Source organism: Sorex araneus, chromosome X (genome assembly GCF_027595985.1).
Source record: "Sorex araneus isolate mSorAra2 chromosome X, mSorAra2.pri, whole genome shotgun sequence".
NCBI lineage: Eukaryota > Metazoa > Chordata > Mammalia > Eulipotyphla > Soricidae > Sorex > Sorex araneus.
The window spans coordinates 361099094-361114892 of NC_073313.1; the positions used below are offsets into that span (position 1 = coordinate 361099094).

At 63.6% G+C, this 15799-nt stretch overlaps 2 protein-coding genes across 3 annotated transcripts; one reads left to right on the plus strand and one right to left on the minus strand.

Annotated features, from left to right (window-relative positions):
- Positions 1-209: 209 nt before the first annotated feature.
- On the minus strand, positions 210-1360 carry OST4 (oligosaccharyltransferase complex subunit 4, non-catalytic). 2 transcript variants are annotated; one of them, XM_055122654.1, is made up of 3 exons: positions 1204-1360; positions 972-1103; positions 210-444 (listed from the first exon to the last, which is right to left on the minus strand). In XM_055122654.1, exon 2 carries the CDS (start codon positions 1100-1102, stop codon positions 989-991), a length of 114 nt encoding a protein of 37 aa, XP_054978629.1. In that variant the 5' UTR covers position 1103; positions 1204-1360; the 3' UTR covers positions 210-444; positions 972-988. The 2 variants fall into 2 exon arrangements, with proteins under 2 accessions (XP_054978629.1, XP_054978630.1); XM_055122655.1 differs by having other exon boundaries at positions 972-1121; positions 1204-1351.
- A 7297-nt stretch (positions 1361-8657) lies between these two features.
- Positions 8658-15718, plus strand: EMILIN1 (elastin microfibril interfacer 1). Its single transcript, XM_004618957.2, has 8 exons — positions 8658-9103; positions 9906-10031; positions 10507-10721; positions 11874-13793; positions 14081-14197; positions 14657-14674; positions 14796-14933; positions 15145-15718. The coding sequence occupies exons 1-8, from the start codon at positions 8934-8936 to the stop codon at positions 15480-15482; spliced, it is 3042 nt and encodes a 1013-aa protein (XP_004619014.2). The 5' UTR covers positions 8658-8933; the 3' UTR covers positions 15483-15718.
- The last annotated feature ends 81 nt before the right edge of the window (positions 15719-15799 follow it).

Genomic DNA, 15799 nt, shown 5'->3' on the forward strand with positions numbered 1-15799 from the left:
CTTGACCTTCACACCGGGGCTCTGGCCCCAAGACCGGGCCTCAGTGAGCCAATGCTAGTCTCCTCCCTCCGCTGCCTCGTGACAGCCGGACTCCTGGGAGGAAGCCACACCATTCCGAGGCACCACGGAGCATCACCTTGAGACAGGTCAAAGCAGGGACCTGTCACGCCTCCCCACCCTCCACAGCACAAGATTTTGGGACCACAGAAAAATATATATATTTTTATATTGGGGGGAGTACAAAAGAAAGAAGCCCCATACTGGGCCCTACTACGTGGCAGCTTCTCATTCCATAGGGTTAAGGAAGACTTTGAGGAAATAAAAGTTGTTTGGAAAAATCCAGGTGTAGTTGCTTTTTGTATGTGGTGATGGGTAGGAGGGATGAAGTGAAGTGTGAGGGGACCCTCGCACCCTCCATCGTGCCTCAGACTATGTCCTGGAGCCCTAGAAAAGAGGGGGAAAGACCCGAGGTAAGGAAAACCCTCGAGGCGCCAACTCCCACCTGAACTGCGCCGCGGAGGGGTCGCTCCAACCCACCCCCCTGCCCCCCGCCCCGTTTCTCCCTCCGAGACGGGTCTGCGGTCTAGGGTGGCCAAGCCCAGGCCGGTGCCCCGAGCCTCCCAGCACGGCAGTTCTCGAACTCTGCGCCTCCGCCCCAAACTCCGCCTAGACGAAAGCCTCAGCACCCCACGGGGCAAGGGGGGTGCCGCCTGCTGCGGAGGGCCGACGCCCTATTCCAGGAAGGCGCCCCCGAACCTTTCCCCGCCCGGTCACTGCCCTCCGGGGCAGCCCCGACCCGACCGGGCCGGCCGCAGCTTCCGGGGCAGGGCTAGGACACCGCGGGGTGCCCCCCGCTCCGCACGGAGGAGGGGTCCGGCGCTGGGCTCGGTCCTCGCTGGCCCGCCCCCTTCCGGTGTGCAGTCCCGACGCCTGCAGCCCCTGGCGCGACACCCCTCGCGGGGGGCCGTTACCTGGGGCAGCGCCACTTTCACTCCTGCTTCTTGGGGTTGTTGACGGCCACGTAGTGGTAGAGAACGACGAGCAGGAAGAGCGACACGCCCAGCATGTTGGCGAAGATGGCGAGCTGCACGTCAGTGATCATCCTGCGAGAAGAGGAGGGGCTGACGGCGGCGCGCTCCTCGCCCAGGCCCCCGGGACGGGCCCCCGGCGCTGGCCGCCGGGCGACGCCGGCGTGCCCCTCACCTGATCAGCGGGCCGGGCTCCCACGCCGTTCGCGAAGCGGCTCGAGGGAGGAAGCCGGGGCCGGAAGTGCGGAACGCCAGCTCAGGCTCCAGCGAGTCACTTCCGGCCGCGCGACGGGTCCGGAGCGGCCCCTCTAGCCCGGCCGTCTCGCCTGCTCCCCGCGGAGGCCTGCGGGGGCGGGACACTTGGTGGGGGCGGGGCCGGAGGCCGCGGGGGGCGGAGCCTCGCTGGAGCGTGCGGCGGGCTGGGCGCTCTGCAGCTGGCTGCAGCTGGCGCGGCCCGGGACGCTGTTAAGCCGAGCTGTGTCCGCCTCCCCGGAGCCGAGGAGAAGCCAGGACATGGGTGCGGCAAAGGGGCCGGGCGGGAGGCTCGACCTCACCCCTCCTTCCTGCCTTGCCCCCCGTGCTGTTGCCCATCCTCTCTTCCCGGCCCGACCCAGCCAGGTGCTTCCTTTGGGCCCCGCCCTCGCAGTCCGGACCTCCCGGACTCGGACGGCCGGGACGGGGTGGGACGCGGGGGACGGTGCAGGACAGCGCCAGGCCGGGGCCTCCGGGTGCCGCGGGAACCGTCCCGCCTGGGCGCTGACCCATGCCTCCCTTGCCCGGGCTCCACCCCGTCCCCGGGGGTGGGTGTCGGAAGTAGGGCGGCCCCTCCCGGAATCAAAACCCCAACCGTGGGACTTGGGCCAAGTGGGAAATCACCCCCCGGATGTGAGGGAGGAAAGAGGAGGAAGGGCTGGGACCCGCGAGGGGGTCGCGGCAGGGCGGGTCAGGGGAGAAAGACGCGAAGAGAGTAGGGTAGGGGCGGATCTGGGAGAGGGGCCCAGGTGGGGACCCCAGCACCCCGTGTCCAGTCCCGACAGCGCCTGCTCCCGCCGCTCCTGCCTGCCTTCGGCCTCGCCATAAAAGGGAATGGCACGGTGCCAGGCTGGGGGCTGCGGGGGGCGGGGCTGTGGGTCTGGAACTGTCAGGGGTAATGGAAGCCAGTTGCTCTGCGATAGAGGGGGGCCAGGGCCCAGGGGACGCTGCCGCTGGCAGCCAAAGAAAACTCCAGGAGCTGTTCTGGGACTGGAGCTGCCCGGCCAGGCACCAGCTTGTGGGCTGGACAGGCGGCGCCTGGGGCGGGGCCCCGAGGGGTCTGGTCTGGGACCTCCAGCGTTCTGCTGGGACTTGCACCACCGTGTCTGCAGTTCCTCTGGGCGCCCCCGCCCCACCCTCAGAATTCCCCAAAAAGTTTCCTCCTTGAAATCCCTCGCGGTGCCCCCTCTGTTCAAATGTGAAACCCAGACGGCGCCTCCCGGCCTCCCCCAGGCCCAGGTCTTAAAGGATTACACACATTCAGCTTCGTGTCTCCTGGAAATTTGAAGCCCATCCAAGTCCACCAGACACTTAGGTCGATTGTTGAAAGCACCAGAAGCACCAGACCTCTAGAGCAGACCCCTGGAAAGAAGAATCAGACTCCACATGCCGGGGGTGGGGGGCGAGCCTGGGACATGCTTCAGATTCCTGTTCTCCCCAAACCAGCTGACCGGGAGGCAAAGTGTTCTGACCTCGGGAGCCCAGGAGAACCTTCCCCGGCAGGTCACAGAGGAGCAAAGGGACCGAGGAAGTGATCAGGTTGACCAAAGCTCTACAGCAGGAGGGCTGGCGTCTCTCACACTGCAGGCTCAGTGGGTTGTCCTAGGGTCAGTGCCAAGAGGGAAGGGATTTGTCTTAGAACCATCCAGAAGGGTCCTTCACCTCACAGAACTTCCTGTGCCTACGACAGCAAAGCTTTTTATCAGCCTCAAATGGGTGTTTGGCCTGGTGCCCGAAGAGAACTGAAATAAAAAATAGCTCTAGGACTAAATGAGGCTTAGCTGAAAGCAAATAAAACTTAGGGAGAGCTTGGGTGGAGAAGTGTGTGGGAAATCAAACCGGCGGAGCCTTTACCTGAGAAACTGGGGTGTGAGGATATGGTGGGGGGGCAGGTATGAAGCTCAGTCTCTGATAATGACCAGTGTGCCATACAGCCATGTCTTCAAGAAGATGTGAAGCAAAAATTAGACTCAGGAGTTAAAAAAAAAAAAGCTACAAAACCTGGGAAAAAGGGACCATGACTCCAGAGAAATCATTCCCTAAAGTTCTGGGGGAAGGTTTAGAAGGGGTCAGCAATAAAATTGAACTGCGCGCATTCTCAAGATCTCGCTGGCTCTCTCCAGCTGCTCGTGATGAGGGCTGCATCGTGTCCAACAGACAGGAGCTTGGAGAAGCGACAATGGCAGACCTAGGCATGAAGGAGGGGGACAAGTTCCACGCTCAGCAGAATGTGGAGTGGCGGTGGGCAGCCATTTATTGGATGGATGACCTCACTAGTAGGACTAGGTGGTCCTGACTGATCTAAGATTCCTGTGGCCGGCGAGAGTACACCCCACGCCTAGGGCCCCCCAGTGCGACAGGAGTGAGGCCTGAGCTCAAAATAAATAAGAAAAAAATTGCCATTCCTGGGTCAGGCAGAAACTCTTTGTTTAGTGTGGTGACCCGGGTAAGCATAAATGACTCCATTTGGGGCCTGTTTTTGGTTTCGTTTCGGAGTCTCCCAAGCAGTGGCTGGTGGTTATTCCTGGCAGTCTGCAGCCTGGCTGTGTGTGCCGCCCAGTTTGATAGAGGACGGTGATGCTTGGTGCTGGGAACCGTCAGGGTTATACCCAGCGCTGCTCTGGGGGCCTGTGGCGCCAGGGGTCAGACGTGAGGCCTTCTGCATAACAGGCATACACTCCCACCCTGCCAGCTCCCTTCCAGGCCCCCAGTGACTTGTTTTTAACAGAGGGAAAGAAATCATACACATTTAAAAAGAATTGGACATTTTTTTTTTCTGGGATGGGGGCGCAGGGGCGGAGAAGGGGGGGCACACCCAGCAGTGCTTAGGGCTTACTCCTGGGGTTGTGCCCAGGGATCACTCCTTGGCAGTGCTTGGGGGACCCTTTGTGGTGTTAGGGATCGAACCCAGGTGAGCCACATACAAGGCAGCACTTAACCCAGTATATTATCTCTCCAGCCCAGGATTGGATTTTTGCTCAGGAGGGTTGGCATGACCCAAAGCCGAGTTCACATTTATTCCCCCTCAGCCCCCGCCCACTCTAGCAACTTAGACAGAAAATGTTCCTGATTTGCAGGTAATCCCTGGCTAAGCTGGCCCCACAACCAAGAGTTCAGGGCTCAGTCAGCAACAAGGGAATGAAGGAAGGTCCCCTAAGGTAGCAGAGAGTGTCCACTGGCAATAGAAAAGCCCCCCTCTTGGAGCAGGTACAAAACAGAGCTTGTCCTGTAAGCGGGAGCGATAGTACAGCAGGTAGGCATTTGCCTTGCACGTGACTCACCGGGTTCAACCCCTGGCACCCGATAGGATCCTCCAAACACCACCAGGAGTAATTTGTGAATCTAGAGCGAGGAATAAGCCCTGAGCATCTCTGGGTATAGCCCCCAAATAAAAACCAAACAAACAAAATATAGCTTGTCTTTTTTTTTTTTTTTGGTCTTTGGGTCACACCCGGCGATGCACAGGGTCACTCCTGGCTCTGCACTCAGGAATTACTCCTGGCGGTGCTCAGGGGACCATATGGGATGCTGGGATTTGAACCTGGGTCGGCCGCGTGCAAGGCAAATGCCATACCCTCTGTGCTATCACTCCAGCCCCCAATATAGCTTGTCTTATTGCCCCAGAGACTAACCCTTTCTGGTTACAGGAAGGCTCTTCCATGCTCTGGGAGTAGGTGGGTGTCTACCATAGCCACCTCCAGGAGCACCCCCACCTTCTCCCTTCACCTGTGTCCACTGCCGGCCGCTCGCCCGGCTACTCGAGCTTCCCAGTGAACTCAGAGCCGCGGCCTGCGGGCGCTCTCACACACATTCGCTGTCTTGGCTCCCAACTCCAGGACTAAATGAAATGCAACCTACTGCAATTAGATTTCAAAGCCAACATTTTTGACTTGACACACTTAAAATAGACAACAGATTTAGAAACTTGGGGGGTGGGGTGGGCCCGGGCCTGGGTGACGACAGAGCCATGACAGTCTGGTCGGGATGACTTTTCAGGTCGCCAGAGGCCCCTAAAGAGAGAGGAGAAGGGGGATGAAGAGGGAAAGAAAACTCAGGCTGGAGGCCAGGATGGGGAGTGGGGCGCCTGTGGGGAGGAGAGGGGGTGCTCCCTGCTCCCTGCCCGGGGTCAGGGCCAAGAACCGACTCTGAGCCCAGAACCCTTCACTGGTGGCAACATCAGGGCAGGATCTCCCCGGTCTGTGCCAACCACCGAGCTTGTGGGCGCGCGGGGCAGCCACAACGTTCCTTGCTGCTGCCTCCGGCACGTTATTCGCCAGCCTTTTCGCCAGATTTCCTCGCAGGCCTGAGAACCATGGAGAGTTGGTGGGCTCCATCCTCATGGCTGCCAGTTATCGCCCGGAAAGGTACCCAGAACCAGGCTCCCTCTCGCCCACTGCAACCACTCCCGAACAAGCCTTTCCTGTGTGACCCTGTAGTGCTCTCGTCTTTGTTATTGTTTGGCTTGTTTGGGGGCCACATCCTGTGGTGCTCAGGGGCTACTTCTGGTTTCATGCTCAGGAATTACTCCTGGCGGTGCTCGAGGGAACCAGATGGGATGCCGGGGAGCGAACCCGGGTCTGTTGTGTGCTAATGCTCTCATCTTAACCTGCTTGTGTCCAAACCAAGCTCTTGGTTCTGCCACACCTCCTCTTCTGCACCCCCCCCCCATCCTGTGCAAATGTTGGCACCTTCTCTGGTGTCTGCCTGAATCTAGCTCATTGCCCAGACAGTCTGTGTGCTCCTCGGGCCTCTCTTTCTCCACAGTCACCGCTCCCGCCACACCAGTGCTGCAGGGCCGGATGTGGAAGGAATTGGGGACACACACAGAGACAACAGATCCGCCCCCGCCAGGAGTCATGGAATTTTCTCCAAGCCAAAAGGCTCTTCTGAGGGGCCCCCCGCACGCCGCCCCCGTGTACCCTAGCTCTTGGCTCCTAGCCCTTGCTGGCAGTTTGCTTGCTTTCTGCACATGCAGGTCCCTACTCAAAAGCTTGGAACCAGGGGCCGGTGTGACAGTCCAGAGGGGAGGGCGCTTGCCTTGCATGTGGTCGACCCGGGTTCGATCCTTGGCATCCCTGAGCACCGCCAGGAGTGATTCCTGAATGCAGAGCCAGGAGGAACCCCTGAGCACCGCTGGGTGTGCCCCCCACCAAGAATCAAGCTCTGTGCCAGTCATCTGAGCCTCTCCAGACTGCGTCTACACTGTCCTCTCTGACATTTTGTCCCCCCTTTTCCTGAGAGGGACACCAGTCAGAGCCAACATTTCTGAGCACTGAGAACGAATGAGTGACAGGAGGGAATTTGTTGCTCCATGTTAGGGATGAGAGACAGAGGCAGACACTTCTCCCAGCTTGAAGCCTCACCCTTGTCCCTTTGTCCCCCTCCACTCTGTGGACCTGCTTCTCCCTGAGAGCTCGTCGTCGCTCTACCCTGCACCCTTGCCACTGTCCTTGCTGCCTCGTGGGAGTTTTCTGTCCTCTTCCAGCCGCACCCGTGGCTCCCAACCTCTCCTCTCTCTGCGCTTGCCTCCCCCGAGCCTGCCCCTCACGCTCTCATCTCCCCTCTGTCTCAGTCCTCAGCCTCCTGCGTCCTGGTGTCCCCCCAGCACGCACACACAAGGACCACTCTCTCCCAAGCCCCGCACTGCGGCCAGATGGTGGCGGCCAGCAGGCAGATGCTGTCATCTCAAGAGGAGTTTTCCGGTCAGGCCGATGGGGGGGATGTGGTTGCGTTCCTTACCCAAGACAGAAGCCGTGACACTTCCTGCAGCACCACCCGGACTGGTCCCCCGTCTATTGCTCCCCGCCCTCCCCCTTACCCTTCTTGGCCAGGGCAAGCCTGGATCCCTCGGTTCTTTGTCCTTTTTTTGTGGGGGCTTTTTGGGACACACCTGGCGATGCTCAGGGGTTACTCCTGGCTCATGCACTCAGGAATTACTCCTGGCGGTGCTCAGGGGACCATATGGGATGCTGGGAATCGAACCTGGGTCAGCCACGTGCAAGGCAAACGCCCTACCCTCTGTGCTATTGCTCCAGCTTTGTCCTTTTTTTCTTTTTTTTTTTTTTTTTTTGCTTTTTGGGTCACACCTGGCAATGCACAGGGGTCACTCCTGGCTCTGCACTCAGGAATTACCCCTGGCGGTACTCAGGGGACCATATGGGATGCTGGGAATCGAACCCGGGTCGGCCGCGTGCAAGGCAAGCGCCCTACCCGCTGTGCTATCACTCCAGCCCCCAGCTTTGTCCTTTTTAAGAACAAGAGTTTGGGGGCCAGAGAGAAAGCAGAGGGGTTCAGGTGCTGGCCTTGCACACAGCCAATAAGGCTCCATCCCTGGCACTGCACATGGTTCTCTGAGCACTGCCAGGAGTGAGCCCTGAGTCCAGAGCCAGGAGGAAGCCCTGAGCACCACTGGGGGTGACCCAAAGGTCACTACCACCACCCTTCAAAAATCAACAAGGGTCCGGGGGTCAGGGAGTGCAAAGGGCTGGAGGAACAGTTAGCATGTGGGAGTCCCAGGTTTGCGCCTTGGCACCTCCTGGTCCCCAGGCATCACTGGGAATGCCCCTCTCCCCCAGAGAGGCAGTTCCCCGCCTCCTGCTTCCCTCCTTCCTTTCTGCCTCCCTCCACGAGTGCTTTGACTTCTCCTCCAGGGCCGAGAACCCTCCCTCCTTTCTCCCTCATTCCTGGCACTTTTTTTTTCTTTTTGGGCAATACCTGGCAGTGTTCAGGGATGACTCTTGGCTCTGCACTCAGGAATCACTCCTGGCAGTGCTCAGGGGACCCTGTGGGATGCCAGGGATCGAACCCCGGTCGGCTACATGCGAGGCAAGCGCCCTCCCCTCTGTCCTGTGGCTCGGGCCCTCATCCTCATGCCTGCACTTGGATTCTTCTCTCAGCCCTGCTCTAGGCTGGTGCTACCTTGGACCAGTCTCTTCCCTGGGCTGGAATCTCCCATCTCTAACCACCGGAAGGATGTTCCCCGCTTTGGCAGGCTGTCCCCTCCTGCTCTGGGCCGTTCCCCAGGGGGAGCTGGCCCAGTCCCCCCCGAAGAGAAGAGCTCCTGCTCCCTGTCTACGCGGCCAGCGGGGGGCCTCCTGGGTGCTGGCCCTGGCCCCGCTCTCTGTGGCCCATCTGAGACTGGCCTCAGGCCGCGGCAGCTCCGCATTCCCCCCCACCACCCGCCCCCCTTCCCGGAGTTAACAAGAAGCAGATGTGGCGATGGTTGGAGAGGTGGGGGAGGAAGGGGAGGCCCGACCGACCGCCAGCCAGACAGGGGGGAAGGGAGGGGAGCGAGGCGGGGAGGGAGGCGGGAGGCGGCCCGCCCCACAGCCACTCCGACAGCCCAGCCGCAGGGCCAAAGCCCTGTCACCCCGGGGAACGGTCACTGGGGAGGAGGCCCTGAGAGCCGAGGAGAGCCCGGGGCAGGCCCCAGGACGGTGTCCCAGCGCCCTGGAGAACAGACGCCCCTCAGAAGAGGCGAAGAGGAGGGCGGAAGGAACCGAGGGAGGGACGAGCAGCAGCGGAGCCTGAGGAGGAAAGAGGAGGGGGAGAGGGTCAGGCCGGGCGGCCCGGGAGCGTGTGGCCGGGGGCTGCAGGCAGGAAGCTGGGGCCCAGCCGAGATGTGCCTCTGAGGGTCACTGCGGACCCCACACCATGGCCCCCCGCGCCCTCTGGAGCTGCTACCTCTGCTGCCTGCTGACCACGGCCGTGGGGGCCGCCAGCTACCCCCCTCGTGGCTACAGTCTCTACACGGGGGGTGGCAGGACCCTCAGCCCTGGAGGACCCCAGGCCCAGAGCGCCCCCCGGCCTGCCAGCCGCCACAGGTAAGAGCCGGGGACTTCCCTGACGCTGGAGGTGGGGCGCGGGTGAGCCGGTGGGTGCCCTCACCCCATCTTCTGCCAGGCCCCCCTGTCTGGGCTCTACCGCAGCCCAGTCGGGACGGGGAGAGGAAGCCGTCCATCAGCGGCTCCTCACACGCCCATCCTCCTGCAGGGCGTTTTCTGGGGCCCTGGGAATAGCGAGGTTCCCCCGTCGCTCCCCCGGGGACCAGCAGAGGGGACCTGCCACTGGGTGCCCAAGGCTGCCCCCCGCCCGGGGCAGGGACCAGGCCTTCCTGCCAGCCCCGCGCTCCTCAGGCATGGATCCCCTCTCCACCCACCTCGTCGCCCGAGTCACTCCTGCGTGCAGCCGGCATGAATGAGGCCTCGACGCTCGGGGGCGGGGAGGCACTCATCAATGGCTCTTTCTCCGCCAATGTCCAGCCGCTGCCCCGAAGGGTGGGTGGAAGCCAGGATCCTTGGACACTCAGGAGCTGGGGATGGATGGGAAGTGGCAGGGACCACTGGAGTCAATGGGGGGGTTCAGAGGCCACCCCTCAGCCCACGCGTCCCCTGAGAGCAGCTGGTAGTGGAGACCCTTCTCACCCCTTTCCCAGTCCTGAGCCGGCTTTATCAGCCCTGCCTGCCGCAGGAAGGCGGGGGCGGGACTGTCCCCGCAAAGCCTCAGCTCCCGATGGAAACCCCCTCATCGTTCCACCTTCCCTCGGGCCCCCAGCCTCACTCTGGGTTGTGTGTGTGTGTGTGTGTGCGTCTCTGGCTCTGGGCCCAGAGGTGCTGGTTCCCGCAGAAACTGGTGCGCCTACGTGGTGAGCCGCACGGTGAGCTGCGTCCTGGAGGATGGCGTGGAGACCGTCGTGAAGCCCGACTACCAGCCCTGTGGCTGGGGACAGCCCCAGTGTTCCCGCAGCGTCACGTGAGCCCCAGCACAGGGGTGGGGGAGGAGGGGGTGTTTCTGGGGTTCTGGGTGTTTCAGAGGTGGGTGGCAAGGGGGCACCTGTACAGAGATGGCCACCGAGGGCAGGCACCCCGCTGGTCTCCCCGGGACATGTTTGGCCCAGGGGGGCAGCTGAGGGACAGCTCACCTGGGCCACACCCCCAGTGCCCGCATACTTCTCTGGCCCAGCCACACGCAAGAAGAGTCCAAGATCTCAGCACGGGACAAAGAGAGGAAGAACGGGGGTGGGGGGGGGGGGCGGGGGGTTGCTGGTGGCTCTGGGCCAGCAAGCTGACAGCTGTCAACTGAGCAAGGCCACATGCTGGACAGTCGGGGGGCCCCCAAGCTGGACAGCTGGGAGGCATAGGCACCCCTCCTTGCCCCCCACAGTTGAGGAAAGCGACCGGGTCCCCGATAGACTGGGGGTGTCCAAAGCTCCTGCTGCCTCTTGCAGGTACCGCAGCTTCCTCCGGCCCCGATACCGCGTGGCGTACAAGACGGTGACGGACATGGAGTGGAGGTGCTGCCAGGGCTACGGGGGTGATGATTGTGCCGAGGGCTCAGCCCCCGCGCTCAGCCCTGCAGCAGCCACCCCCCGCCCCCGGCCGGCCCGCCCCAACCTCTCCGGCTCCAGTGCCGGCAACCACCTGAGCGGACTTGGCGGGGAAGGTGAGTGTGGACGCCTCTGGGAAGACAGGTGGGGACGCTGGGCAGGGACGGAGGCAGAGAAATCCTGGAGGCTTTGTGCCTGAGTGCATCAATGTGCATGCGTGCATAAAAGTGTGCAGGTGTATGTGTGTCTGCGTGTATGTGTGTGTGTCTGCGTGCATGTGTGTGTGTGTGTCTGCATGCATGTGTATGTGTCTCCGTGCATGTGCGTGGGTCTGCCTCTTTGCATATGTGTGTGTGTGTATGTATGTGCACGTGTGCAGCAGAAACTGAGACCCGGAGGAAAAAGACCTCAAGAGAATGTGCTCACACACGCCCACATGTGTCGGGGAAACTTCCTTGCCGGGAACAGCTGCAGCAGCGTTGCTCCAGATGCCTGATCCTGAGGGCCCCTGGCCGGAACTACAAGTCCTAGCATGCACTGCAGTCCACTGCAGTCCCAGGCCCCTTGGTGGGCCCCGGAGACTGCAGGTCCCACAATGCCGCTGTCCCCACTGCCTTCCTGTGTGCCTGGCACTGCAGACGTGCTGTGTTGACCTGCCAGGGAGATGACTGGCCAGGCAGTAATTATGGAAACAGGAACTTCCGGTGGACTCGCCCACCGTCCAGCTAGAGCCTTCACAGGCTCGCCCTGGAGACTCGTTTGTTTGTCCCAGGAATAGCCACTGTGGCGGGGCTCACGGGCCCCCGTGTTCCCACTCTGCTTGCTCACCCTGACAGCCTGGCGAGGGAGGCCAGGGAATGTCATTCCCATTCCACCGATGAGGGTGTCATTTCCGGAAAGTGAGGTGGCACCGTGGACAATGGAAAGGGCTTGGCTGGTGGTCAGACCAGGGTTTTGATGTTGGCTCGGTCACTTATTTGTGCTCCGTGGCCCAGTTACAGAACCTCTCTGGTTCTCTCAGTCTGAAAACTGGGACACGCCCACAGTATCTGCCTGATGGCTGGGGGAAGAAGGAGGTGCACACGGGTGTAGACGCTCAGTGAATGCAGTTCCCTCCTGTCTCTGCTTGCCCAGAGCTCCTAATTCACACCCCCCCCCCCGTCCCCAGGAGTGGCCAGAGCAGCCTCAGCCTCCACCCTTGCTGCGGCTGGGAAGGGCAGGACCAGCGAGGTGAGCACTTGGCTCTGAGCCTTCCCCCTCTCTGCCAGGTCCTGGGCAGTCGGAGAAGGTGCAGCAGCTGGAGGAGCAAGTGCAGAGCCTGACCAAGGACCTGCAGGGCCTTCGGGGAGTGCTGCAGGGCCTGAGTGGGCGCCTGGCGGAAGATGTCCAGAAAGCCGTGGAGACGGCCTTTAACGGGCGGCAGCAGCCCGCAGACGCCGCTGCCCGCCCAGGCGTGCACGAGACCCTCCACGAGATCCAGCAGCAGCTGCAGTTGCTGGACAACCGGGTCTCCACGCACGACCAGGAGCTGGGCCATCTCAACAACCACCACGGGGGTGGCGCCGACGGGGGCCGTGGGGCCCAGGAGCGGGCCCCCGGGCCTCCCCGCGCCCAGGAGGAGCTTCTGCGGGAGCTGGAGCGGCGGCTGCAGGAGTCCTGCTCCGTGTGCCTGGCGGGACTGGACGGCTTTCGGCGGCAGCAGCAGGAGGACCGGGAGCGGCTGCGGGCCCTGGAGAAGCTGCTGGCGTCGCTGGAGGAGCGGCAGCGGCAGCTGGCCGGCCAGGCCCTGGGCCCCCGAGCCCCGCAGGAATGCTGCCCTCCGGAGCTGGGCCGGCGGCTGGCCGAGCTGGAGCGCAGGCTGGACTCGGTGGCCGGCTCGGTGACGGTGGGCTGGCGAGGCTCGGAGCTGGGAGGCGCCGCAGGCCAGGGGGGTCACCCCCCGGGCTACACCAGCTTAGCCTCTCGCCTCTCCCACCTGGAGGACCGATTCAACTCCACCCTGGGCATTTCCGACGAGCAGGAGGAGAGGGGGCCCGGGCGTCCGGGGGGGCTGGTCCGCTGGCTGCCCTCAGCAGCCCGGGGCCAGCTGGAGAAGCTGGAGGGGCGGCTGGCCAACGTGAGCGGGGAGCTGGGCCGGCGGCTGCATGTGTTGGAAGAGCAGGTGGCCGGGGCTGTGCAGGCCTGTGGGCAGCTCTGCGCGGGGGCCCCGGGGGAGGACGCACAGGCCAGCGAGGGCCTCCGGGCCCTGGAGCACAGGGTGCTGGACAGCGAGGGGCAGCTGCGGCTGCTGGGCTCGGGCCTGCACAAGGTGGAGGTGGCCGGCGAGGCCCGGCAGAAGGCGCTGGAGGGACTGCAGCGGGCCGTGGGGCAGCTCCAGGGCCGGGCAGACGCCCAGGAGGAGGCAGCCGCCGAGCTGGCCCTGCGGCTGAACGTCACGGCCACGAGGCTGGGCCACCTGGAGGCGCTGCTGCAGGCCCGCGGGGAGGAGGGCTGCGGGGCCTGCGGCGGGGTCCAGGAGGAGCTGGGCCGCCTGCGTGACGGCGTGGAGCGCTGCTCCTGCCCGCTGCTGCCTCCCCGGGGCCCGGGGACCGGCACCGGCACGGGCGGACCCAGCCGGGGGCCCCTGGACGGCTTCAGCGTGTTCGGCGGCAGCTCAGGCACCGCTCTGCAGGCCCTGCAGGGGGAGCTCTCGGAGGTGATTCTGACCTTCAGCTCCCTCAACGACTCCCTGCACGAGCTCCAGACGGCCGTGGAGGGCCAGGGCGCCGACCTGGCCGACCTGGGTGCCACCAAGGACCGCATCATCTCCGAGATTAACCGGCTGCAGCAGGAGGCCGCGGAGCATGCGGCGGAGAGTGAGGAGCGCTTCCGGGGCCTGGAGGAGGGACAGGCTCAGACCAGCCAGTGCCCCAGCCTCGAGGGCCGACTGGGCCGGCTCGAGGGCGTCTGTGAGCGGCTGGACACGGTGGCCGGGGGACTGCAGGGCCTGCGCGAAGGCCTCTCCAGACACGTGGCCGGGCTCTGGGCCGGGCTGCGCGACGCCAACAGCAGCAGCCACACGCAGGCGGCCTTGCTGGAGAAGCTGCTCGGGGGGCAGGCGGGCCTGGGCCGGCGGCTGGGTGCCCTCAACAGCTCCGTGCAGCTGCTAGAGGACCGGCTGCACCAGCTCAGCCTCCAGGACCTCACCGGTGAGGGCGGCCGCACCCCTCCTGGGCCCCTTCCCTCTCCAGCACCTCTGCTGCTTCCTTCTTGCGCTGCCTGGCACGAGCTGTATATACATCCAATGGGTTTGCTTTGGCCCCAGCTTGCCAGACACCCCAGGAGGGTGGGGGTGGGGTGCTGCTCTGCCAGCCCAGTGTCCAGCAGGGCAGCAGGAGGCTGGGGGAACAGCCTCTCCCATCCACCACCACCACCCCCCCGTCCCCTTCTAGAAACTTCCATCTGCCTCCCCATCACCTTAGCTTTGTCACTGCAGGGCCTGCAGGTGTGGCTGGGCCCCCAGGGCCTCCAGGACTTCAGGGACCCCCAGGGCCTGCTGGACCTCCAGGATCGCCCGGCAAGGATGGACAGCAGGGCCCTGTCGGGCTGCCGGGTACGTGGGCTGAAATCCCGGCTGCTGCCCGGTTTATTGTCCACCCCCCAGGGAAGCCCAGGCTTGCAGGCTCACTCTGGTCTCCACAGAGAAGTGGGGGGCGGGTCATGTTGACGACTCAGGGTCAGAAGTGATAGCACCGAGGGCCCAGCGCCTGCCTGGCACGCCCCAGCCCAGCTTCAGTTTCGAGCACCCGTATGGTCCTCTGAACCCTGCCAGGAGTGATCCCTGAGCAGAGCCAGAAGAAAGCCCTGAGCACCGCTGGGGGTCACCCAAATCAAAACAGAACTTACTCAGGCTGAGCCCTCCAGGGTTGTATAAGGTGTGAGAGGTGGGGGTGGGGTTGGTGTCCCCCAAGTTTCTCCACCCCCCGGGGGCCCTTTGCGGTCTGCATCGCGCCTAGTGCAGAGGGAGCGGCCTCCCAGCTGCCTCTGACTCTGCCCTTTCCTCCCCCCACAGGCCCCCAAGGCGAGCAGGGTAAGTGCATCTCATCGGAGGCTGAGGAACAGGAGCGGGCTGGCAGCCGGCGGAGATGGGCGGGAAGGGGACTGGGCATCCCTGTTGGAGACCCCCACACTCACCCCGCTGCACCCCACAGGAGTGGAGGGCGCACCAGCCGTCTCTGGGCCCCGGGTGGCCTTTTCAGCTGCCCTCAGCCTGCCCCGGTCTGAGCCGGGCACTGTGCCCTTCGACAGAGTCCTGCTCAATGACGGCGGTTACTACGATCCGGTCACTGGTAAGCCTGGGCTTGTGGCCATCCCGGGCCCCTCTGGACTCCTGTTTCCCTTCCTTCCCTGGATCACCCGCTGATCTGCACAGCCTGAGAACGGGGAGAACCCCTCACCCCCAGTCCCTGGCCTCCTGGGAATGGGTGCTCCCCCCCAGCTCTGGGACGGGCTCAGCAGTGCCCGCCTGCCCTCTGCCACTGACCGCTGCCTTGCCCCTAGGTGTGTTCACCGCGCCGGTGGCGGGGCGCTACTTGCTGAGTGCGGTGCTGACCGGGCACCGGCACGAGAAAGTGGAGGCTGTGCTGTCCCGCTCCAACCTGGGCGTGGCCCGCATAGACTCGGGGGGCTACGAGCCCGAGGGCCTGGAGAACAAGCCGGTGGCCGAGAGCCAGCCCAGTCCGGGCGCGCTGGGCGTCTTCAGCCTCATCCTGCCGCTGCAGGCCGGGGACACGGTGTGCATCGACCTGGTCACCGGGCAGCTGGCGCACTCGGAGGAGCCGCTGACCATCTTCAGCGGAGCCCTGCTCTACGGGGACCTGGAGCTGGAGCAGGCGTAGACGGGGCCGGGCCCCCGCAGCAGGCGAGCCGGGGCGCTGCGGGCTCGGCACTCGGGTCCCTTGGTTCAGACTGCTGGCCTGCTGGCCGCCCTCTGCCGGACTTGCACTGCCGAGGAGCATCTCCGCAGCCTTTGCTCCCTCCCGGCCGGGCGCGCGAGGCTGGTGCTAGGCCGCCCGGGCTCTGCCGAGAACTCCTCCGCCGTACTAAACTATTCCAGGAATAAAGACACTTGGGTTTTTTTCTAAAAAAAAAAAAAAAAAAAACAACTCAACATTCGTGGGCTGCGTGTGTACGGGGTGGACGTGAGTGCACGGGA